This window comes from Euleptes europaea, chromosome 21 (assembly GCF_029931775.1).
Source record: "Euleptes europaea isolate rEulEur1 chromosome 21, rEulEur1.hap1, whole genome shotgun sequence".
Classification (NCBI taxonomy): Eukaryota; Metazoa; Chordata; class Lepidosauria; order Squamata; family Sphaerodactylidae; genus Euleptes; species Euleptes europaea.
The window spans coordinates 8,665,355-8,689,571 of NC_079332.1; the positions used below are offsets into that span (position 1 = coordinate 8,665,355).

At 46.3% G+C, this 24,217-nt stretch overlaps 1 protein-coding gene across 20 annotated transcripts in view; it reads left to right on the top strand.

Moving 5' to 3' along the window:
• The window catches only part of RBFOX1 (RNA binding fox-1 homolog 1), a 1,240,357-nt gene that overhangs the window by 927,605 nt on the left and 288,535 nt on the right, over positions 1-24,217 (top strand). For 2 of the 20 annotated variants that reach the window (XM_056866503.1, XM_056866508.1), the window contains exon 1: positions 7,511-7,693. The exons of 15 other annotated variants lie outside the window; for them this stretch is intronic. In XM_056866503.1, coding sequence (XP_056722481.1) covers positions 7,550-7,693 — 144 coding nt within the window. In that variant the 5' untranslated portion in view covers positions 7,511-7,549. Of the gene's footprint in view, positions 1-7,506; positions 7,694-24,217 lie in introns of those variants that run through there. 3 more of the 20 variants (XM_056866498.1, XM_056866493.1, XM_056866506.1) reach the window with 3 other exon arrangements.

A 24,217-nucleotide genomic window follows, 5' to 3' on the forward strand; every position in this document is an offset into this window, starting at 1 on the left:
TGACGCGGGAGTCCCCGACTCAGTGGAACATATCCTATTGGACTGCCCATTCCACAGCAGACCTCGCCATATAATGCTCAGCCATCTGCCAGATCCACGGCATATAAGATAAAAAAGGGATATGACTCGCTTCCTTTTAGCAGATCAGGATAGTAACCTCACTGCTCTAGTAGCCTCCTTTTTAGCTACAGCCCTCTCTGAGAGAATCCCCAAAGATCATCCGGTTCAATTTAATTTAACACGAAGCTGTTGCAGCCTGCCCCTCCACAACAGTTTCCCAAGCTGAAATGATCCTGGGGAGCACTACTTGACCTGTTGAGAAAACCCAGAACTGTATGTGTAAGTTTCCCCATTGGGCCGAATAGCTCACCCCTGGGACACATGAACACATATACACACATGAAGCTGCCTTATACTGAACCAGCTCTGGATCCATCAAAGTCAGTACTGTCTACTCAGACCGGCAGCGGCTCTCCAGGGTCTCAGGCAGGGGTCTTTCACATCACCTACTTCCCTAGTCCCTTTAACTGGAGATGCCGGGGATTGAACCTGGGACCCTTCTGCGCGTCGAGCAGATGCTCTGCCACTGAGCCACAGTCCCTCCCCCATTGCGGGTCAGGAAAATTGCGTGGAGGAGGATGGCCGAAATGAAGCACTCTTGCCCCTTGGATTAGACAGAACTGGGCCAGATGGAGCAGTATTTCCAAACAGCAGAAAGGTGTCTTTTTTCTGTATATTTGTGCGCTCGGGTGTCGTGGTGTTATAGGTAGAACTCCGTGGGGACGCTGGGCTTCACAAAAGTTTGCCCAGGCGGTTTTATAGCTCCAGGTGTGTCATACTGGTGCGTGATCAAATTGTATGGTGGGAGAACCCAGTGTGGTGAAATGGGGAGAAACAAGGGCTTTCATATAGATGCCCCCAAGTCTGCATAGGGTTTGGTTGTGAATCTTGCTGCTGGACCATGGCCGCTTGTCCCTTCCCAGCCTCACCTCTACCGCTCAGGGAGCATAAAAAATGGACGACCCTGAGTGGATAACCCTGAGTTTTTTTCCAGAAGAGCAGAATGCCAACATGATTTTCAAAACTGATAAATAATTGCTACGGTTCTGTGTCTTCCCGGCCTTCTCCTACTTGGCCAGAATGTGAGCTCACCCCGTTGCGTGTTCAGTAATTGTGAACTGTCTGCCTTCAGTCATCTCCTGATGAATCATCTTGGACCGTTGCTTCTTATATCTCCAAGAATACCATCCCATAACAAGAGCCACAGGGGCGATGGCAAGCCAGTCGTCTCTTGGCCGTCACTCCTTCAGACTGGCCCTGTTAAAACGTTTTTTTTTTTTAAATAAAAAGCCCGATGTTGTGTTCAGCAATTGGAGCTGGCTCCAGTGATATCATCCAGCGGGTTCTCGGCTGAAGTGTTGCCCCCCTTGTGAATTACGTCAGGCCTTCGTCGCAGTGGCCCCTTTCCCTCCCCCCAGTGTGGAACGAATTATATTTACAAGAGCGGTGAAGTTTGAGCTGCCTTTGTTGCATTGGGAGTTTAGGGGTTGTTTCAACACACCTGTGGGATTTCGTGAGAAGGACGAAAGGTTTTCTATACGGCCAGCAACATTTCCCAGGTACAGGCGAGAGGGCAGAGGAAGCCCTTTACAGCATGAAGTTTGCCTAAAGGGGAGACCGTAGATAACATGGAAGCAAAATGTCTGAGGAATTTTAAGATAAAGGGTTTTGAAAAGCATTTCTGTGGTGGGTTTCACTTATCATCCGATGAACTGAGAACTGGACATAGACTGGGGAGTTCAAATGCATCTCACCGGTGGCTAAGGGTCAAGCTCACTTTGCATTTATTTTTTTAAGACATGTGAAGCAAGTTGGGTTGAGAGCATGCGACCGGCCCATGGTGGCGACGAATTCAACCCATCTGATAGTTAGCTGACCCCTAAGTCCAGTCCTCCTTTCCACGGCCAAATGCCTAGTCTAGCTGTAGGCACTGGTTGGGATGTTTCTTCTTGCTATGAAGAGATAGAGAAGGTGAACCATCCTTACTGGTATCTCTGATTAGGGAGTCCTTCTTTCACTGTCAATTCACTGATAAGTGTGTCATGACAGGGGTGGCATGTTCTTTCACTCCTTCTCCCAGGGTGAACCATTGTTAAACACGGGTCTGGTTCCTCTTCAGAGATCAAATTCTGCAAGACAGTACCTGTTTCATTTTTCACTCTCCCCCTTTATAGACTCATAGAGTTTGAAGGGACCACCAGGGTCATCTAGTCCAACCCCCTGCACAATGCAGGAAATTCATAACTACCTCCCCCCCACACACCCCTGGTGACCCCTACTCCATGCCCAGAAGATGGCCAAGAAGCCCTCCCTCTCATCATCTGCTTAAGGTCATAGTATCAGCATTGCTGACAGATGGCCATCTATCCTCTACTTAGAAACCTCCAGGGAAGGAGCACTTAGCACCTCTTGAGAAAGCCTGTTCCACTGAGGAACTGCTCTAACTGTTAGAAAATTCTTCCTAATGTCTAGATGGAAACTCTTTTGATTTAATTTCAACCCACTGGTTCTGGTCCGACCTTCTGGGGCAACAGAAAACAACTCGACACCATCTTCTATATGACAGCCCTTCAAGTACTTGAAAATGGTTATCATAGCCCCTCTCAGTCTTCTCCTCTCCAGGCTAAACATGCCCAGCTCCTTCAACCTTTCCTCATAGGACTTGGTCTCCAGACCCCTCACCATCTTTGTTGCCCTCCTCTGGACACATTCCAGCTTGTCTACATTCTTTTTAAATTGTGGTGCTCAAAACAGAACACAATACTCTAGGTGAGGTCTAACCAGAGCAGAGTAAAGTGATACCATCGCTTCACGTGATCTGGACACTATACTTCTGTCGATGCAGCCCAAGAACGCTTTTTATCCCACCTCCACTGCAAACCAAGCACAGTTGTGAGGCTGGCGTTGACACCCAACGCCTGTGGGACGGTCGGGATGAAGAAGGCTTCTTTGCGTGCTTTCCCTCTGGCCGCATCATTCCCCATTGGAAAAACAGACTCTGGCTTGTGAGCTTGCTTTGATCGATTAATGACAATGTCAGAGCGTGGGAAGGGCTGTTGGGAATGGCCTTCGCAGTCCAGGTTGCCCCTGACTACAACTCCCACTGAGCAGGGTGGATGACTTGTGTTTTGCTCTGACTGTCAAGTGTTAGCAAAGCTTGCCAGGCGTATGTGGAAGCAGCAATGAGTTTGCAGCTTAGGTAGTTCCGCCTTTCTTTTGTTTTAACCTTTGAACCAGACCAGTTCATCATGGCAAGGATCCATAAGGCCTTGATCCCCTCCTTGACCACTTGGCTGACCATTTACCAAGCAGTAAAGATACCAAGCAGTAAGCGAGGAAGATATAGAAATCTACCATATTCTGACAAACTTTGCTCATGCAATTCAAATAAAATTGACGCATTATCTCATAAGATGATGGAATGCCCCCTCTTTCAACACCGCCGAGATAAATGGATTATCCCCGTATTGGCGAGAATTCCTGCCCCCACAACAAGAGACAAAACGGTCCCTTTTTTTGCTGATGGATAGAGATCCAAATATAACACTGCCCATGGCCAAATCTCTCTCCATCATATTTTCCTTTAAGAAATAACTGGTCAGGACCTATGGGCCATAGGAGCAAAGGACAGGAAACTGGGTAAGCGAGTACCATACCCAAGCCTCGCCATGTGTTGAGGGAAATGTTTTGCTCAGCGCCTCTTCCCGTTTTTTTTGCTCAAATGCAGATATGTAGAAAAGTTAACTTTGGAAGATGTTGCCCCTCCCCCCCAAAAAAAATACAGCTTACTGACTTGATGCATGGATTGTTACCATTAAACGGGTGGCTATATTTGCATGGGCACCTCCCCTAGTAAGTAGGCATGCTTAAAATTCCTGATCTCTGCCAGGGTATGCATCATCAGGTTCTGTTATATTTTTAAGATCGGTTAGTGTGTGGATGAGAGGCTGCCCCACGGATGTGCAGGGTAGCCACAGGGAGACCGAGGCTCGGTACTGGGACGGGACCCATGCATGGCTCCTGCCCAGTACAGCAGCCCCGGATCTCCCCCTAAAATTCCATGCTTTGAGCTTCCCTATGCCCATTTTGCCCCATTAGTTCCTGCTTTTGTGAATGCCACTGAATTCATGTATTTTGCTGCCGTTCACAAGATCCTCATTGTAGCCACTCCCAAGTGGAGTTTTCTGAAGGAAGAGCAAGTTAGAAGTGAAGCAGATCAATGAGGGAATAATTTATTCTGGAAATACATGTTGAAGGCATACCCCCAACTCTTTAAAAAAAATTGCTGGAAAGAGAATGGGAGAGTTTATTTAACAAGGGTGTTTTATTGTTGTTGTTTTTGTAAAGGATTTTTTTTTCTTTTGAACATGGATCACCGTGGACAGTTTCAAATAGTTCAGACACCAAGCATCCAGAGTTTGGGGTTTTTTTGCCCTTCAGCAAAATGCAGAGAGCAAATGGGTTTATTATGCTGTTACGCAACGTATTTGTTTTTCATTAAACATTCTGATAGGGTCTTATTAAAGTCCTATGTTTTATTTATCAGGTTGCTTCTGAAAATGATATTTTTTTTAAGTGTGTAAAAAAAGAAAGAAAAAAGACAATCTATCGGCTTGGGGCATTTGCTGGAAAACATGTTTACTGTGCTGGAAATGGAGGGGGGGAGCTTGAGATACTCCTGTCGGAACAAGAGATTGCTTTAGGCACAGAGATAGAATGGAAGGGGGGAAAACAGAAAGGGGTAATAAGAGACTTCGTTTTACGTTCACTATTCTGCTTCCTTCCCTCCTTTTGTGTGTCCGTGTATGTAGGCTTTTAATTTAGTTCTCCTCTCTCTCTCTCTTTTTTTTACATTTTAAATTAATTTGTGCTGTTCGGTACACCACCGCTATTTGAGTAACTGAACCTCTGGTGCATTATCAAGGATTGGAGTTTTTGCAGCCCCGGGAAGAAATCCCCGTTTTGTAAGTCTGAGCGTTCCTTGTTTCATAGGGTCACGTCCAGTAGGGCAGGTTTGTTAAAGAGACTCCTTTCTTTGGGAGGGGCGGTATTTCTGCTTGTAATGGGCCTTGCTGGGGCTGTGTGGGTGGGGTTATTTCAGACAGTTGGCTATAGGTTTTTTAAGGAGCTTGTTCCAGTGTTTTGTCAGCAACGGCTAATGACTTTGCAAGTTGAGGGCCCTTTGCGTGACTCTCGGTTTGCATTTTAGTTCAGTAGTGGCTTGCTTCAGCAAAAAACAGAGTTGCCAAATTTGTGACCGGAAATGGCACATAATGTATTTTTGGGGTGGGTTTGTAGTGTTTACCCTTGGCTCTAAATTTCCCATCCTCTTAGTATAAATAGTTGCTTTCTCAGGAGCGGGGGGAGTTGTTGTATACTGTGTGGATTTGGGCAAAGTTGTTTCTCAAAAGGAACCTTGAGAAAAGAGGGACAGAGAGGGAAAACCTCTCATAATTTGTTAAGATCCGGCCTTCTTGTAGAGGAATGAATAATTCAATAAATTTGTCAAAATCCATTTTGAATAACACTTGGTCTCTTTTGTTACATCTTAGTCATGTACAGAGAGGAGGGGGGAATCAGAAATTTGACCTCAAGGACGAGGCTGGGGGCATGAAAGGCTTAATTTTCAGATCACATCCTATTTTATTGCACAGACTAACTAGATCTATTAATGAATAATTATTACTCCATAAAATAAAGGGGGGGGGGACCTGTCCACAACAGCTGAATACTAATTTGAATGAGGGATATTACTCTCTTAGGTAAAAAAGAAGTAAACATTAGATTCCCCCCATCCCCAAATTGACTAATGGTGTTTGTTTTCCTAATCTTACAGAGTAGCCTCTCATAATAGATTATGCTTCTGACACCTTTGATAATCTTAACTGAGATGTCTTTTTTTAAAAAAAAATACTAATGGTTTAGATGTTTTGTTTCAAGGGAACATGTAAGAAAAAGACAGGGCTTTGACATAATGTGACTTTTATTTCTTGAGTTTCCTCTGCATTGCTCACTAATCTTTTTTTTTTCTTCATAGAAGTTAATGGTGTGGGTTTTTGTTTTTTTTTACCAGCTGTGAAAATGCGGGTGGGTACGGGGAGGGAAGAGCAAGGCGTATCATGAGGAAATAGAGGCTTTCTCTCCATATAAATATAAATAACTGTTCCACGGCTTCCAAATGTTTGTCTCCTCATCAAATTGTGCTCAGATGATCTCTGGTTTCCGTTGCAACTCAGTTTGAGCCTTAATGATTTGGGATATGCTTTTAGAAATACATCACACACACACACACACACACACCCTCCAAAAGGGATTTTTTTTTTGTAAAAAAAATGGTAATTTCCCTCTTTCTTCCCTGCTCCTGCTTGCAGACATCAGACTGTACTTCCAATGTAAAAAAGCTCAGTATAAACTGGATGAAACCTTTCCCTTTCAAGTCAGGCATGCAAAGTCCATCTGTGTGAGCGTGTTTCTCTCTGCACGCTTTTAAGCCGAGAGAGAAAGCTGGAAATAATAGGTGCCTCCGGAGTACCTAACTTTCTTTGGGGGGGGGGTGTTCCCGGACTTTTAATAGATGGACGTCTTCCCTGCACCCTGTGATCTGACTGCTCGGGTGCTGCCTTAGAAAGGGGGAATCCCTTTCTGTCTGCTAGGTGTGGGGCTGGAAGAGGGAGTGGGGGGGAAGAATTACAAGGCAGAGGGGGTGGGGGTGTCTTTGGTGACTCATAACAGCCTTTTCCAGTCCCAGCTGGGCAGTGACATTAATTTGCCCAAACCTCATGGCTGCCTGTGATGCGTCTCTCCCCCTCTCTCTCTTTCTCGCCTGCCTCTCTTGCCCCCACCCTCTCGGGGGATTTTAAAAATGCAGTTAGTTGAATTTTGGTGAGTGGTAAAGAGACCCTGCCCTGGCTAGGACCCATTTGACAAATGAGAGCAGCCAAATAGCATCAGCGGCACCAAAAGGGAGTCTCCTTGAATTTCTCCCCCCCCCCTCTCATTCTGTACAAGACAGAAGCTTCTATTGCATAGAGAGCAGCGGGGGGAGAAAAACCAGGCTTCATTCTCTGGCTGACATTGGGGTTTATAAGCTTGGTTTATAAGCTGTAGGCTGCATTTGCTTTTTAAATTATAATTAAACCCACACACCCCTCTCCATCCCACCTCTCTCAGGTCTTTTTTTTTTTTTTTTTTTTTTTGGTGTAAGGTTAAAGCGGGGTGGGGGGGACGAGAAATTGTACCAAATGGCCTTCTCTTGACAAGTGAATGTAGGGCTCTAGCAGTGGGGTGTTTGGGGGGGGGGCGGGCCACCGGTCCCAAAGGTGCCCCGAGACCGGCACGAGGCGCTGGGGTTGGAGGTGGGTTTTTTGGCGTCTGCATCTGAGAAAGAGAGAGCGTGGTTGTTGTGCTGGGGGGGAGCAAAGAGAGAGAGAGGGAGATAGAAATAAATAACCGAGCCTTGTGCGGAGGAAGCGGGAGCCCGCCTGCTTGCATGCAAGCCCCCTCACTTGCCCTGCGTCGAGTTCACGGCAGCAACATGCAACATCCTCTGACGGGAGCAACTTGCGTGGCGCTTCCGAATGTCGGTATGTGTCCCCAGCTGTCCTGTGCCTTGACATTTATGTACTTACAGCAGGTAAGTCGGACCAACTTTTCCTCTCTCCCTCTCTCCCTCCCTCTCCCCCCACCCCTTCCCCTGCCAATTCGGTCATTCTTAGCAGCTTTGCATTGTCTGTACCTTGTGGAGTGGAAAAAGGAATCTTTCTGCTTGGATAGAATGTGTAATTGTCCTGTGCATAGAAGTCTCTCTCTCTGTGTGTGTCTATGTATGCATGTGTGTGTGTTTGAATAACCCCCCCGGAAAAAGAAACCTTAAATTAATCCCTACCAAATGCACTTCTCTGCCTCCGCTCTGGATGGCAGAACCTGTCTCTTGAGGAGCTGTCCAACAGTGGACAAGTTTTCCAAGCGTCTTCTGCCTGTGCTTCCCGGCGTCTCTTGAACATTTCGGTTGCGAACCGTCTGTGTGTAGGACTTTCTTGGCGACCGTATGCGGACTTCTGACCGCCCAGAAGGAGGGAGAGTTGGGAGGGGGTCCCAGATTTCCCCCCCCCCTTAGTTCTTCCTCTCCCGGACGTCAAAATTGCCTTTCCGAAGTCTGAGTGTGTAGGGTTTAGCCTCCCGCACACCCCCTCCAAGCGAGGCAGATGAAGTTGAGGGATATGACACCAATAGAGGATCTGCAGTAAAGGAAGTGTCCAAGTGAATGGAAGAAGTTGACGGGTTCGCTGGAGCTCATTTGTAAATCGGCAGGTCGCATCTGGACGTTTGCAAATGAACATTGTATTGGGGGGGGGTTTAGGTAGGAGGGCAGACAGTTTTCTTAGGAAATAGTGGTCCCCCCCCTTTCCCGTTCAGTTATCCCTTTAACGCCTTCTTTTCTTTGTTTCTTTTTTTTGGTGTCCTAAAAGACTCCCCCCCCCCATTTTGTTCCCTCTTGTCTGTGAGATCAAAGGAAGAGGCAGAAGGTGGAACAATGCAAAAAAGCCCAAATCTGCTTACCCCAAAGTAAATCTCATTGAAATCAATGAAGCTCCCCCCCCCCCAAGTGCTGGCATGTAAAGACAATGTGTTTGTGTTTAGATTTTTTTTTTTTTTTTTTTGGTTGTAATGTTCATTTTGTGCACGTCCTGGTAATAAGCTGAGCGCGCTACTGCAGAACAGAAGTGCTTTGGACGTCTAGGAGCAAGATTGAAATGTCTCCTTGTGCAAATGGGATTAATCGTATTTATTCAGTCCATTCTGTTTAATTGTGTTGTGTGTGTGTGTGTGTGTGTGTCCCCTTGCCTGTGTTTACTGTATCTCAGCTGAAGCCTTATTGTACGGTGTTGCTTACCTGTTAACACTCTAACAGCGACCACGGCAGCTTAGATGTCACACGCAGACTTGTGCAAAACCATTCCGAAGTTTTCTTCCTTTTCCCCCTTACCACCTTTCATTTAAAAACAACAACAACAACAACAACGAGACACGTTCCAAAGTACCTTTAAATTCTGCAAACGTTCAAAAAGAGTCTCGCGTGCAAGTATCGCTGGTGTGTGTTTAAAAGGCGCAAGTATTGCTGGGCATGAAAAAGCTTGATTTGTTTTTAGAAATGGCAAAAATGCATTCCAAAACAAGCGAGGCTTGTCAATGGGTGTTTCTGTAGCCTGTCTCCTGGATAGTTGGTGGTAATTGTCTCTGGCATCAAGAAAGAGAAAACCGACATGTAAAAAGGTTTGTGTTGTGTGCGGTGTGTGCGTGGGAGGGCATTGTGTACTTGCAATTATAATAATGAATCTCTGTGTTAAAACGCGTCCCGGTGTTCTGTGCTCGGGGTTTTGCCTTCTGCGTCTCTTTCATTTTTTAAAAAAACAAACCCAAACCCACGCTGTTTTGGGGAATTCCCCGTCCCCTTCTCTGCGGCTGCATTGGATGATCAGAAAAATAAAAAGTCCCTGCACGGTGCCGTTCTCCCTGGAACTTATCTGGGACGGCGGCTTCAAAGAGGAAGGGGGCAGCTGTCGAAAAGGCCAGCCCGGCGCAAGGTCAGAGGTCACGCCGGCCACACAAGGAGCTGCTAAAAGATTACATAAATATGAGGGTGGGGGGGGAGGAAGAGGGAGAGGAGGGGTTTGGAAGCGATCTCTCCTCCGTGCTGAATCGCAATTGCCTTTTCAGCCCTGACCACGGTCGGGCGATGCTTCCCAATTTAAGAGCATATTTGCAGCCATAATGATTGCTTGGAAGCGGCCAATTCCGCTGCTTTCATTCTGCCCTGGACAAAAAGAAAAGAAAAGAAAAGAAAAGAAAAGAAAAAGAAAAGTGCTTTGGGCAATGTTGCATCAGGAAGGGTTTTTTGTTGGCTTGCTTTAAAATTCCCCCTCGCCACGACTCTTTGTGCGGATTTACTTTCTGCGCCGCTTCTTCTCGACAAATCGCTTTCTCCTCCTCAAACGTTCACGCTGTGGTTTAAATGCTGTGTGTAGATTTAAATCAGAGAGCTGTTTTCTGGATGGGCCTGTATGATGTGATAATAGCGGCATGGCTTGGCTAAGTTCACTTCGGACCCAGCCGTGTCCAGATTTTATTTTACCTCATTGGCAATTCTAAGAACGGCTAGCCCGAGCGTAGTTATTGTGTGTTGGCCAACCACAAACGATCGTGCTTTTTGACGTTGCTGTGTTTCATCTCTGCGTTGGCCGACCACGCATAATTTTACTTTTTAGCCATTTGCATCTCATCTCAGTTTTGACCCCCTGACACCTGGGACTTTGGCCTTTGCTTGATTTTGGGGAGAGGGACACAAGGTATCCTGTGAGACAAAACCTGTCCTTCGGTATACACATATTAAAAAAAAAAACAGAATATTTTGATTGTGTAGCTTTTTTTCAGTATAGGTTAATACTGGGCACTGACTATAAAATCCCTAACTAGATTTGATGCATTATTGTGTGTGTGGAGGTCATTAAAGTTTTCTACTGGCTTCATGCTGGTGATCTGGTTGATCTTATGACAAGCTCACAATTATTTCCACCCCCAGCTCTGCTCTCCAGTCTTTTGAGAGATTGTCATACCGTACAGCTTACACGTTTATCCCCTCCCTAGATATTGTAAAATTGGTACCACATGTTCATACTGATATCAGTCATGTGGGTTTTTAGAAGGTGAGTTATTTTTTTCCTTTCTTCTTAAGTGGGAAAAAGCCCCCCCCCTTTACACATGCAGTACGATCTCTTTTAACAACACTACACACAAGGACGAATAGGCGTTTTATGCCACTTTATGAAATGTGTTTTTTTTTGCTTTTATTTGCCATTTTGATTACTTGATTAAAAAAAATGAACCTGTAGGGTTAATTGGTTCTTTATGAATTCACTGAAATACTTTTAAAAGATGTTGACTAAAAAGACGGTGACGAAATTGCTTTCTCTCCACTAACGGGAAGGTACGTCTCACTCATGTGATACAAGAATTCTTTAAAGATGTTTAAAATGTAGCTTTGATGGGAAAAAAAGAGGGTTTTCCGGTCTACACAACCATTTACGGAGGTGCCGGCAAGCTCAGCTGATGAAATGGTTAAATTCAGAAGCCTGTTTGGTAGGCCCTGCTTTTATTACGAATGAATAGGGGGCAAAATCTTTATTAAAAGGTTGAATGGGGGTGGGTGGGAAGGGTGTGTTGAATTATCTGCTTGATCGTGTTAAAGGTTACTCTGAAGCAAGTCATGCATACTCCAAAATATAAAGTGAACCCAGAGAGGTCTTCGTCTTCCAAAGATGCTCTTCAGCTTTAGAATTGTACACTTGACTGTCCAGTAGAGACATTGACTTTGGAGCTGAAAGCTGATCGATCATGAAGTGAGAATGCATTTCTAAAATTTGGTGCGGGTGTGTGAAAGCTGAATGTCCCTTCATCGCCCCACATCTCTGTCAAAAGATTGGTAGCATCCCTCCTTCCCAAATGTCCCAGATCTCCTTAAAATGTGCCCCAGCTCCTCAGAATCCCTTTAAAAAACAGACCAAGCTGCAAACTGTGGTGCTTTTTGTTTGTGAAACAGTTATCTGGCGTCTCTAGGTGTGTCCATGTTTCTCTGAGCACTATCCTTTCAGATAATTTTGACATCCTAGATTGATCTGACTTTGGAAAGCCAACACACGAAACCAAATCACACAAACTGAGCCTGAAAAGATCGATGTCACTTGACTGAGATACTGCAAGTCATGATTCCATCATGCTTGTTTTTTAGAACTGAATGCTAACCTCTTGCAGCAGGGATTTATATAAACACAACCGGGCATTTTGAGTTGAGAAACCTGCCTATCCCTACGTACAGACCTAAAGGTTGCCAGAATCCATAGGATGTTGCAGATCCGTACACAATTCCGTTTTCATCGCACAGACGCACCGTTGTCGATATCATGAGATTGGTAAATTCCTCCCCCCCCCCACTTAATGATGATGCATGTGGTTTGTTTTAAATAGTGAAGTGATTTGTTCAAAGGGTAATTCCTCTTAAATGGAGCCATTTCTCATGCTGGACACCGGCAGATCGAAAGCAATTGAACCGAAACTTCAATATCAACCTGCTTTGTCTTTAACTAGAAAGTAGTTCGCAGCGCAGGTGGCGGTTCCCATTTTCACACTGGAAAGGTTTTATTTCTCTTTTAAGGGCTTTGCCTCCCTATCCCAGCACATATAGATAGGTGGGGGCGACAACCATAAAGTTGCAGATGCCTTCTAACGTTCTGGCTATTTTCTTGCAAGGGCTGAGTTTCCCACCAAGTTGATCTGAGTCATCCTTCCCTAATGGATGATGCTTTCATCAGGATCTGGTGCCGTTATGTCACATGGTTTCCTTCCCGGTGGTGTCACTGAAGTGTCTCCTGCATAAATTGGAAATTTGATGGGATGTTCCTCAGGGGAAAGACGAAACCTGAAAGGCTGCAGCCTGTTCTCCTAAGTGCAAAGCCCCTTCTTCTGTGAAGTCTTGGACTTACCCAAGCCCTCCTCATCGCTAACAGCTTCAATATGTGCAAATGCCATCTGTATCTCCATTTCATCTCTACTTAATAATTTATTTACATTATTTGTAGTCCACCATTCTTGCTGAGACTCAGGGTGGATCGTGTACACATGAACACATGAAGCTGCCTTATACTGAATCAGACCCTTGGTCCATCCAAGTCAGTATTGTCTACTGAGACCGGCAGCGGCTCTCCAGGGTCTCAGGAAGAGGTCTCTCACATCACCTACTTCCCTAGTCCCTTTAACTGGAGATGCCAGGGATTGAACCTGGGACCTTCTGCATGCCAAGCAGATGCTCTACAAACTGAGTCACAGCCCCTCTAAAAAAAACATGAACACATGAAGCTGCCTTCTACTGAACCAAACCCCCCTTGGTCCATCCAAGTCAGTATTGTCTACTCAGACTGGCAGCGGCTCTCCAGGGTCTCAGATAGAGGTCTTTCACATCACCTACTTCCCTAGTCCCTTTAACTGGAGATGCCAGGGATTGAACCTGGGACCTTCTGCATGCCAAGCAGATGCTCTACAAACTGAGTCACAGCCCCTCTAAAAAAAACATGAACACATGAAGCTGCCTTCTACTGAACCAAACCCCCCTTGGTCCATCCAAGTCAGTATTGTCTACTCAGACTGGCAGCGGCTCTCCAGGGTCTCAGGTAGAGGTCTTTCACATCACCTACTTCCCTAGTCCCTTTAACTGGAGATGCCAGGGATTGAACCTGGGACCTTCTGCATGCCAAGCAGATGCTCTACAAACTGAGTCACAGCCCCTCTAAAAAAAACATGAACACATGAAGCTGCCTTCTACTGAACCAAACCCCCCTTGGTCCATCCAAGTCAGTATTGTCTACTCAGACTGGCAGCGGCTCTCCAGGGTCTCAGGCAGGGGTCTCTCACATCACTTGTAAGCCAAGCTCAGTCAATGGGATGGAACACCCAGTGAACAGCGCAATAAGGTTTGGACCACAGAGATCTGAAAACAAGTGGAAAACCTAAAACAGAGCTGAGACAAACCTGAAACAAAGCGTGCACATTTAAACATGACACTTTAAATGGTGGGGAAACTGCCTGGTGAGAGCACACTTCCAGTGATAGGCAGCAATACAGTAGTATAGGCCACAGTCCCTATTATGCCCACCCCTTGATTGCTGTTGTGTAAGCTCTTTGTGGCAGAGAACGACCTCTTCCCCCTCGCGTTGCCCAGTGAAATAATAATCATAAAGGCAGACAATCGGGTTTTGATACAGCTTTTGTTTCCAGGAGGGAGGGAAGCATATCTCGATTGGAAGCAACTTTCTTACATTCATAGCATCTTAAACTGAAAATATGATGCCACCTTGAAGGGACCATTACGCTGTGCCAAAGCACCCTACGTTTGGCAGAGGTTCCCCAGATCTTCGGGTGGCAGGACTCACCCAACGCTCCCTACATAAGTTCTCTTAACTGTAGCTGCTATTGAATCTGGGATCTTCTCCATGCAAATCCTGTGCTTAGCCATTGAACTATCGACTCTCTCCCCAATTGCTTTATTTAGCAAGATGAAATGCTCTCTTACTTTGGGGGCTAATGAGGTATTGGCCCTCCTATTACATAGGAGGGTTAATTCATGTCATTGTATTCCCTATTACTATGTATGGGTGTAAGAGCTGGACAATGAAGAAAGCTGATAGGAAGAAAGTAGATTCCTTTGATGTGGTGCTGGAGGAGAGTGTTACTGATACCGTGGACCACCCAAAAAACAAATCAGTGGGTTTTAGAACAAATCAAGCCTGAACTGACCCAAGAAGCTAAAATGACCAAACTGAGGCTGTCGTACTTTGGCCATATTATGAGAAGACAAGAGTCACTGGAAAAGACCGTCATGCTAGGAAAAGTTGAGGGCAGCAGGAAAAGAGGAAGACCCAACAAGAGATGGATGGACTCTATAAAGGAAGCCATGGCTCTCAATTTGCAAGATCTGAGCAAGGCTGTCAAATACAGGACACTTTGGAGGACACTGATTCATAGGGTCGCCATGAGTCGGAAACGACTTGACGGCACTTCACACACACACATTACATATGAACCAGCCTTATACTGAGTCAGACCATCTGTCCATCTAGCTCAACATAGTTTCCTCTGACTGGCAGCTCTTCTCCAAAGTTTGAGATTGGGAGATCCGAGTCTTTCCATATGGGGCAGCAAATGTTCTACTACCAAGCTATGAGCTTGCATTCTTTCTTTTTTTGTCGTCGTTGTTTTTGTCAATCGCAGGACTAGAAAAAGAGATTAAAGGGAGGATGCATAAAGACTGGTGGGATGGATCAGCCGCTTACGGAACCACATATGGGCTTCCCAATTCCTATGCAAAAGAGTAGCAACCCCCTCCTCTGCTGTTGAAGAGACCTGACCCAATCCATGTACTGATGAAGCCTCAGCCGTTGAAAGAGTTGCTAGCATTGGCTGAAGTAACTACTTTGTGTAAGGGGGGAGACAGGCTGCACAGAAATATTTGATCACATTAGAGGGCTCACTGGAAATGATTGTGGCTTGTCTGAGAATCCTGCTTGAACGGTGGAGCTGTGGACTCTGATCTGGAGAGCCGGGTTTGATTCCCCTCTCCTCCACATGAGCGGCGGTGGCTAATCTGGTGAACTGGATTTGTTTCCCCACTCCTACACACGAAGCCAGCTGATCTTGGGCTAGTCACAGCTCTCTCAGCCCCACCTACAGGGTGTCTGTTGTGGAGAGGGGAAGGGAAGGTGATTGTAAGCCGGTTTGATTCTTCCTTCAGTGGTAGAGAAAGTCGGCATATAAAAACCGACTCTTCTTCTTCTTCTTCTTCTTCTTCTTCTTCTTCTTCTTCTTCTGAACTGTCTCAATTTAAAAAAAAATTGAGTTACCATCAGCATGTATGTACATATTCTGTTATCCATTTCATATTCTAAATACTTTGATGCTGTGGGCCATGAAGACAATTTGCCATTCAGTTGTCAGCATGTTGTGGGGCAGCGTTTTGGACGACCATCTAAAAATCTGATCGTATTTATCCGTCCAGGAAAAAACAACAACCTCTAGGCATGCAGGAAACTGAATTGTCATTCAAGGCCTTCATGAGGGCGAGATGAATGTGAAGAGTAGAAGGTTGGGTTCTAAAAAGAGCTGAGTAGAGGCACGCACAAGAGCCTTGGAGCCTGTTTAGATCTCCAGAGCCATCAGTTGTGTTCACTTTGGTTTTCAGTTCATGGTTGTATCATGAGTAGCGATGGAACATGTTGGTAGTCTGGTCAAAGCTCCTTGGATGTGGGAATTGTATCGTGCCATGTGGGACCTCATGCATGTGCGGAGCAAGATGGAGATGAGGAGTTCAAAATCCTCCACACTTCCTTCTTGAGGTGGACTTTGTTGGCAACTGTTAACGTCTTTTTGTCAAAAGTTCATTTAAGCGCTGGGTGAGTTTTCCCGTTCAATGACTGTGTCCTTTCCTCTGTTGATATAAATCCCTGCTGCAAGGGGTTAGCATTTTAGCTTAAGCATCAGTTTCTTTATGGATGCTGCACCTTTGGGCCATGTTCATTCACAGGGCTTCTTATTTCATGGTGATTCTCACGTGAGATCCAGCAAAACGCTTGTTATGCCCTCATGAGTGGAAAAGAGTCTGTACGAGTGATGCTCACTTGCCATCTGCTTTGTTTCGACCCCTCCCAAGCTGGACCTTAAAATAATTGTCCAGCGGCTCAAGGACTGAGGGCAGTCATGGTGTTTGCTTTGTCTCCCCCCCCCAGGTTTCTGACTCATTTAACCTGCCCAGCTTCCCCCAAGAAAAAGTAGACTTCTTGTTTAGTTCTTATCTGTAGGCTGTGGCTCAGTGGTAGAGCATCTGCTTGGCACGCAGACGGTCCCAGGTTCAATCCCTGGCATCTCCAGTTAAAGGGACCGGGCAGGAAGGTGATGTGAAAGACCCCTGCCTGAGACCCTGGAGAGCTGCTGCTGGTCTGAGTAGACAATACTGACTTTGATGGAACTTGATGGTCTGATTCAGTATAAGGCAGCTTCATGTGGAATAAGCGTGCTTCGATTGAGATCAGAATCGTTGATAAGGGTGTGTGGATTCCTCCACCCTTATATCTTTGGAGAAAGGGAGAAGGGACATAGGGAAGGCTCCGCCGTAGCCAGGCACCATAGAGACTCCGGAGTGCATTGAAAGTAGATTGAAAGTTGGGGGCTGTGGCTCAATGATAGAGCATCTATTTGGCATGCAGAAGGTCCCAGGTTCAATCCCCGGCATCTCCACTTAAAGGGACTAGGCAAGTAGGTGATGGGAAAGACCTGAGACCCTGGGGAGCCGCTGCTGATCTGAGTAGACAATACTGACTTGGATGGACCAAGGGTCTGATTCAGTAGAAGGCAGCTTCATATGTTAAAGAAAAAATCACCATATTTTGTCAGACAAATTGCACTAGTCTGAAAGGGGGAGAGAGGAAATCGCTGCCCTGGGCTCTCTGTCGGGTTAATGCATTTGGTACTAAGGGGGCACTGCAGAGCTCTTAGGAAACCTCATCATACCAAGGAGCAGTAACCCTCCAAGGTGTGGGTGGCTCAGATAACCGTTAATGCAAACCTAGCAAGCAACGTCCCGGCTCGCTGTTTGCTTTAATTAATGAAAGCAAGGTGGTTTTATGTTCATCGATAGACCTCAGGGTTCATGTTTGAAAGCTCTTCCTCTGGAGCAAAGGGAAAGTTTGGGTGTTAAATGTAAATTAAACCTTTTTTTTTTAATTTGCTCTTGGACCCCTTCAGATTTCCCACCCACCCCTTCCCTCTCGGGGAAGCGGCAAGCAAAGCTCGAGAGAGCCCTGTGCTTCTCATTCTGAATGCCAGCTCGTTCGGGGGTTGGACTCAGGCTGTATCAAGTGGGGTCAGTTGCCCACAAAAGCAAAGAGGAGTTAAGTGTAGTGTTAAGTGCAGTGTAGCGTAAGAGTTAAGTGTAGTGTTATATCGCTCTTTCTTTAAAGCTTTGCAGTTGGAAAAAGAGAGGAGAGGGGAAGGATAATAGAGACCAGGGTTTTTTTTTGGGGGGGGGGGGGACGACGACACAGTGTTTGCTTTGGAAAGTGAAGAAAATTGGGGAGGACAGGTCAAGGACTCTTGATTTGGAATAGATCCAGCGGGGAGCCAGCGTGGTGTTGTGGTTAAGGGCGGTGGTTTGGAGCGGTGGACTCTGAGCTGGAAAACCGGGTTTGATTCCCCACTCGTCCACATGAGCGGCGGAGGCTAATCGGGTGGACTGGATTTGTTTCCCCACTCCAACACACGAAGCCAGCTGGGTGACCATGGGAAAGTCACAGCTCTCTTAGAGCTCTCTCAGCCCCACCTACCTCACAGGGTGTCTGTTGTGGGGAGGGGAAGGGAAGGTGTGGGGAATGGGCAGGCTTCAATCAGCGTTAGAATTGCAGGCAGAATGGTTGGCTGGTCATTCTTCCTTGGACTTGGCCAAGTTTGGAAAGAGATTTTCAGCAGAGTCATTGGAGTTTTGTCTATAGAGCCTCAATGGTATTTGGGGAAATGGAAAAGTGGCTGGTCCTTCATGGTTTGCTGCTTCCTTCCAATTTTTGTGTGTGATGGATTTAAATCTGAATTAAAGTCAGGAGCGTTCGGTCTACTCGTCCTGAGAGACCCTTGTCATCTGTTCCCTCAGTGTTCTCATTTACTCCCCCGGAAGCATCAAATACATTTCTACAATTTTGCAATCTTCGCCTTCACTTTCCACTTGGGTCATTTGCACCCACCCCGTGAATTTCATGAGGAAGAACACATTCCTGTGCTGTGTGGGAGATCCATGGAACTTCCTCAGGATGCCGGTGTCATTTTGGGGGGTGGGATCACCTTTGCAAACAGAAGGCCCTGATTCAGATCCCTGGCATCTCCATTCAAAGTAGGGTTGACAGCTCCAGGTTGGGGAATACCTGGAGATTTTGGGGGGGGGAGGTGGAGCTTGAGGAGGGGAGGGACTTCATAGAGGTATAATGCCATAGAGTCCACTTTCCAGCCAGAGTGGTGTAATGGTTAAGAGCAGTGGTTTGGAGCGGTAGGCTCTGATCTGGGGAACTGGGTTTGATTCCCCACTCTTCTACATGAGCGGCGGAGGCTAATCTGGTGAACTGGATTTGTTTCCCCACTCCTACACACAAAGCCAGCTGGGGGACCTTGGGCTTGTCACTCTCTCTCAGCCTCACCCACCGCACAGGGTGTCTGTTGTGGGGAGGGGAAGGGAAGATTTGATTCTGCCTTAAGTGGTAGAGAAAGTCGGCATATAAAAACCCACTGTTGTTCTTCTTTCCAAAGTGGCCTGATCTCTGTTGCCCGGAGATCAGTTGTCATTCCAGGAGATCTCTAGCCCCCACCTGGAAGCTGGCAACCCTAATTTAAAGGTTCTCAGGGCTAGAAATGATCTGAGACCCCGGAAGGTCACTACCACTCACACTGAGCGAGGTGAAGCTGTGGTCTCAACCAGTCTGTCTGCTTCCTTCCAGTGGGGTGGTTTTTTTTACAACATCTTGATCCTTCTGTTTGTCTCTTTCTTTGCATTAAACCAACAGGCTTAAAATTCAGAGGCAACAGGAATAACACACGTGTAAATGGGATAAAAGACGATTTGCTGATCCTCCCCCAGGAAAGTCGTAATATGGTTAACAACAAATAGAAGCCTGATGCCGCTGCTCATATAATCACATTAAGGAAATACTTCTTTACTCAATGAGTAATTAAACTTTGGAATTCACTGCCAGTAGCGGTAGTAATGAACACAAGCATAGATGGCTTTAAAAGGGAGTTAGACAGATTCATGGAGGAGAGGCCTATCAGTGGCTACTTGGCATGATGACTAAAGATAACTTCCATGTTCAGAGGCAGTATACTGAATCCTAGTTCCAGGAGGAACTTCCATCAGGGGAAGGCCTTGACTTCAAAGCTTTGTTGTCTTCCAGGGCAATTGGTTGGCTACTGTGTGAAATAGGATGCTGGACCACTGGTCTGATTTAGCAGGGCTCTTCTTATGTTCTTTTGCAATAGTTTATCCATGAACACATGGAGAGGGGCTGTGGCTCAGTGGTAGAGCATCTGCTTGGCATGCAGAAAGTCCAGGATTCAATCCCTGGCATCTCCAGTTAAAGGGACCGGCCAAGTAGGTGATGGGAAAGACCTCTGCCTAAGACCCTGGAGAGCCGCTGCCAGTCTGAGCAGATAATAGTGACGTGGATGGATCAAGGGTCTGATTCAGTATAAGGCAGCTTCATGTGTTCATGTATTCTTAACCTTTTAGGAGAGGGGCTATGGCTCAGTGGTAGAGTATCTACTTGGCATGCAAAAGGTCCCGGGTTCAGTCCCTGGGATCTCCAGTTAAAGGGACTAGGCAAGTAGGTGATGAGAAAGACCTCTGCCTGAGACCCTGGAGAGCTGCTGCCAGTCTGAGTGGACAATACTGACTTGGATGGACCAAGGGTCTGATTCAGTATAAGGCAGCTTCATGTGTTCATGTGTTCAAAAAATATAGCAGAGGGGAAAATAAGGCAAATAAACTTGAGGAACTGAAAGCTCATGTTGAGTGTGTGTGTGTGTGCGCGTGCGCGCAAGATTTGGAAATTACAGAAATGGAATACTAGAGAAAATCTCTAGTTCACTTTGGAATCAAAACCGTGCAATTTGGAAATGCAAAACATCCAGCAAAATCTGGGTATATTCACTCTAACTGAGTCGCTGTACTTCTAGCTCTCAACTGCTGTTTAAAGAAAGCAACAACCTACAAGGCTGTTGTAAAGAATGCAGAAATAATGCTCAATAATATCTAAATGCATGCTAAATGGCATTCATTAAAATTGCTAAGTAGCACCATTGTTGTGATGGAGAGTTGCCTATATTGAAAGGAATTGCAGTATATTTCAAGAAATTGAAAGGATTCCAGGTCAAGGAATCCGGTTATAGATGAGCCATGCACACCAAATAGAGCTATTAACCATGGTAGATAAACAGAACCTCCATGTTCAGAGGCAATATATCTCCGAATTCCCACTCCTGGCAGCCAACAACTGGTTATGTTCGTAGCCTTTCTGGAGGCATTGGCTTGGCGGCTGTGGGATGCTGAAGTGGGTGGGCCTTTGTTCTGATACAGCATGGCTCTTCTTATGATCTTATGACCCAAATGTCCATAGGCACCAATTGTGCAATCCATGTGTACCACCTCTGAACATGGTTGAATTTAGCCATTAGGACTAACAGTCTTTGATGGGCCTACCCCGCATGACTTTCTCCAGTCCTCCTGGCCCTGTCTATGTCTTGTGGCCTGAATTCTACAAGTCAATCTCATGTTGTGTGATTATACACCTAACTACTCTAGACATTAGGAAGAACTTTCTAACAGAGCTGTTCCTCGGTGGAACAGGCTTCCTCAGGAGGTGGTGAGCTCTCCTTCCCTGGAGGTTTTTAAGAAGAGGTTAGATGGCCATCTGTCAGCAAGGCTGATCCTATGACCTTAGGCTGATGATGAGAGGGAGGGCATCTTGGCCATGTTCTGGGCATGGAGTAGGGGTCACTGGGGGTGTGGGGTGGTAGTTATGAATTTCCTGCATTGTGCAGGGGGTTGGACTAGATGACCCTGGTGGTCCCTTCCAACTCTATGATTCTACGCAGGTACATGGTGGTTGGGCTCACCAGAGCGTCGAGCATGACCTCAGGCCGCCTCCCATTGAGCATAACATCTGTACGGAGCTCAAGAGAGAGGATGTGCAGAAACTGTCTATTTCTGTAGAGATCTGCTGAAGCATTTTAAAGATCCTGAATGGCTTCCCATCTCATCACTCCAGCACGAATCCCGCCTTTGGGTTTAACATGGCTGCAGCACTCAATTAATGCTGTGGGGCGGGAGGAGCCAGTACGGAAGGAGAAGAAGAAGAAGGGGGGAGAACCCTCTCTCTCTCTCTCTCTCTCTCTCTTGTCAGAAGCAAAGTTATTTACTTTCCAAAGCTGACAGAATAGCACTGCAGGGGCTTCATTTATTTCCGTTCAGAATGTCATTATTGTGTAATGCACCGGGCCCTGAGTATGCATCGCCAGCCTATTCTTCTAATCTTTATTATTATGCCAAATGGCTGCTTAAAGAGCAAACGGGCGCATTGGGGGGGGTTAACTATGCCGGCAGTGACCAGGGCGCTATAGGCGTAGTGCCGACAGAAGGCTTGTGAAAAGTTTTCTTCCCCGCCCCTTTCTTTGAGCATGCACGGGCATGTTTGCGGGGGAGACTTCTAGCCGGGGAACCCCACCAGGCTTGGCTTGGGTTTATGGATGTCATTACCGAATTCCGTAACAGGGTTTTAAAATGACAGCCCCTCTTTCCGGCGTGCGTTCTCTCTGCTCGAGATGATACCGGAGTTATCTCCCAGTTTTGACCACAGTAATGAAGGATGGGATGTTGACTAAATTGGCAATTTCTGCTCATCCCCCCCTTCCTATTGTAGACCCCTCTGGATACTTACTTCACCGGCTTTATTTTTGTATTACATGGGGGGGGGATCTAAAGCAATGAACATTTGATATATATTTTGTACCTGAGTGTTGGCATGCAATCTCCTAATTGTCCCTGTGGTTTGGTGGTATTGGCCCCTGTCTTGCCTTTGGGGGAAATGGAGGGAACACTTCATTGGGGGGGGGGGGATATGCAGAAGTACTGCAGTCCAAGCTCTGCTCACGACCTGAGTTCGATCCCGACGGAAGTCGGTTTCAGGTAGCCGGCTCAAGGTTGACTCTGCCTTCCATCCTTCCGAGGTCGGTAAAATGAGTACCCAGCTTGCTGGGGGTAAAGGGAAGATGACTGGGCAAGGCACTGGCAAACCACCCCGTAAACAAAGTCTGCCTAGTAAACATTGGGATGTGACGTCACCCCATGGGTCAGGAATTGACCCAGTGCTTGCACAGGGGATCTTTACCTTTTTACTAGCATGCAGAAGTGAAATGTCACTCTCTTGATTCCTAGAGTTTAAATGTCTGAGTGGAGCATGTGTCCGCATGTGGGTGGATTAATCTCGAGTCTAGAGCGCACTCCTATAAATGCACACTCGTGAGCACTGAACACCCTTGCTTCCATCCCTTTGTAACTTACCTACACAGAATGCTCAAATTTCAGAATGTTTGAGTTTTAGGTACCACCTGACCCATTATGGGATTTTTCTTAAAAAAAAAAAAAAAAAGAATTTCTTCATGGTTGGTTTGCTAACATGCCTGTTTGCAAAGGCTGCAGAAGACTACTGCAGAGCAAATTGATACGGCATATGGCAGATGGAGAAGAGCCTTGAGCAGAGTATAATGTGTAGGGCAGCATGGGTGTGCAAACAATGATCCTTGGCACATATGCTCTACTTAGCCAAATCTCCTGGTACCTTTCCGTAGCAAAGCACCATGCCTGTTTAATCGTTGGGGCAGATTCTTGTGTGTGGAGGTGCCCTCTAGACATTTTTGTCAGCCCCCAGGTCTCTAGAAGTTCAGTTTCATAGAATAGAATCTTGGAGTTGGAAGGGACCACCAGGGTCATCTAGTCCAACCCCCTGCCCAATGCAGGGAATTCGCAACTACCTTCCCCTGCACCCCCAGTGACCCTGCTCCGTGCCCAGAAGATGGTCAAGATGCCCTCTCTCTCGTGATCTGCCTAAGGTCATAGAATCAGCATTGCTGACAGATGGCCATCGAGCCTCTTCTTAAAACCCTCCAGGGAAGGAGAGCAGCGATGAATGTAGGCATTAGCAGCGATTAATGTAGGCTTGCTGCCATCACAGTGGCTACTGGTCTGTATCTAGGGCCCTTACCAGCATCTGCTACATAACAACATAAGAAAAGCCCTGTTGGATCAGACCAAGGCTCATCAAGTCCAGCAGTCTGTTCACATAGTGGCCAACCTGGTGCCTCTGGGAAGCCCACAAGCAAGACGACTGCAGCAGCATTCTCCCACCTGTGTTTCACAGCACCTAATATATTCGGCATGCTCATCTGATCCTGGAGAAAACAGGTCTGCATCATGACTAGTATTCATTTTGACTAGTAGCCATGGGTAGCTCTCTCCTCCACGAACATGTCCACTCTCCTCTTCAAGCCCTCCAAGTTGGCAGCCATCACCACATCCTGGGGCAGGGAGTTCCACAATTTAATGATGCATTGTGTGAAGAAATGCTTCCTTTTATCAGTTTTGAATCTCTCACCCTCCAGCTTCAGCAGATGACCCCCACGTTCTAGTATTATGAGAGAGGGAGAAAAGCTTCTCCCTGCCACTCTCTCTCCAAACCGTGCATAATTTTATAGACCTCTGTCTACCTGTGATGTTTGAAACCAAGACTATCTGGATATCAAGTGAATGTCCTGTCAATGACTCTATAGCCTTTATTAACTGAATGTACAAAACACATCTAACCATTGTTGTACAACTAGTGTGTCCTAAGTGATAGTGGTGGGGAAAGGCCTTTCCTATCATTTGCAACCTTAATTGGAGAAGCTGGAGCTTGAACACAGGACCTTCTGCGGGCAAAGCAGGGGGACTGGCACTGAGCCATAGCCCCTCCCTAGATAAAACTCACAC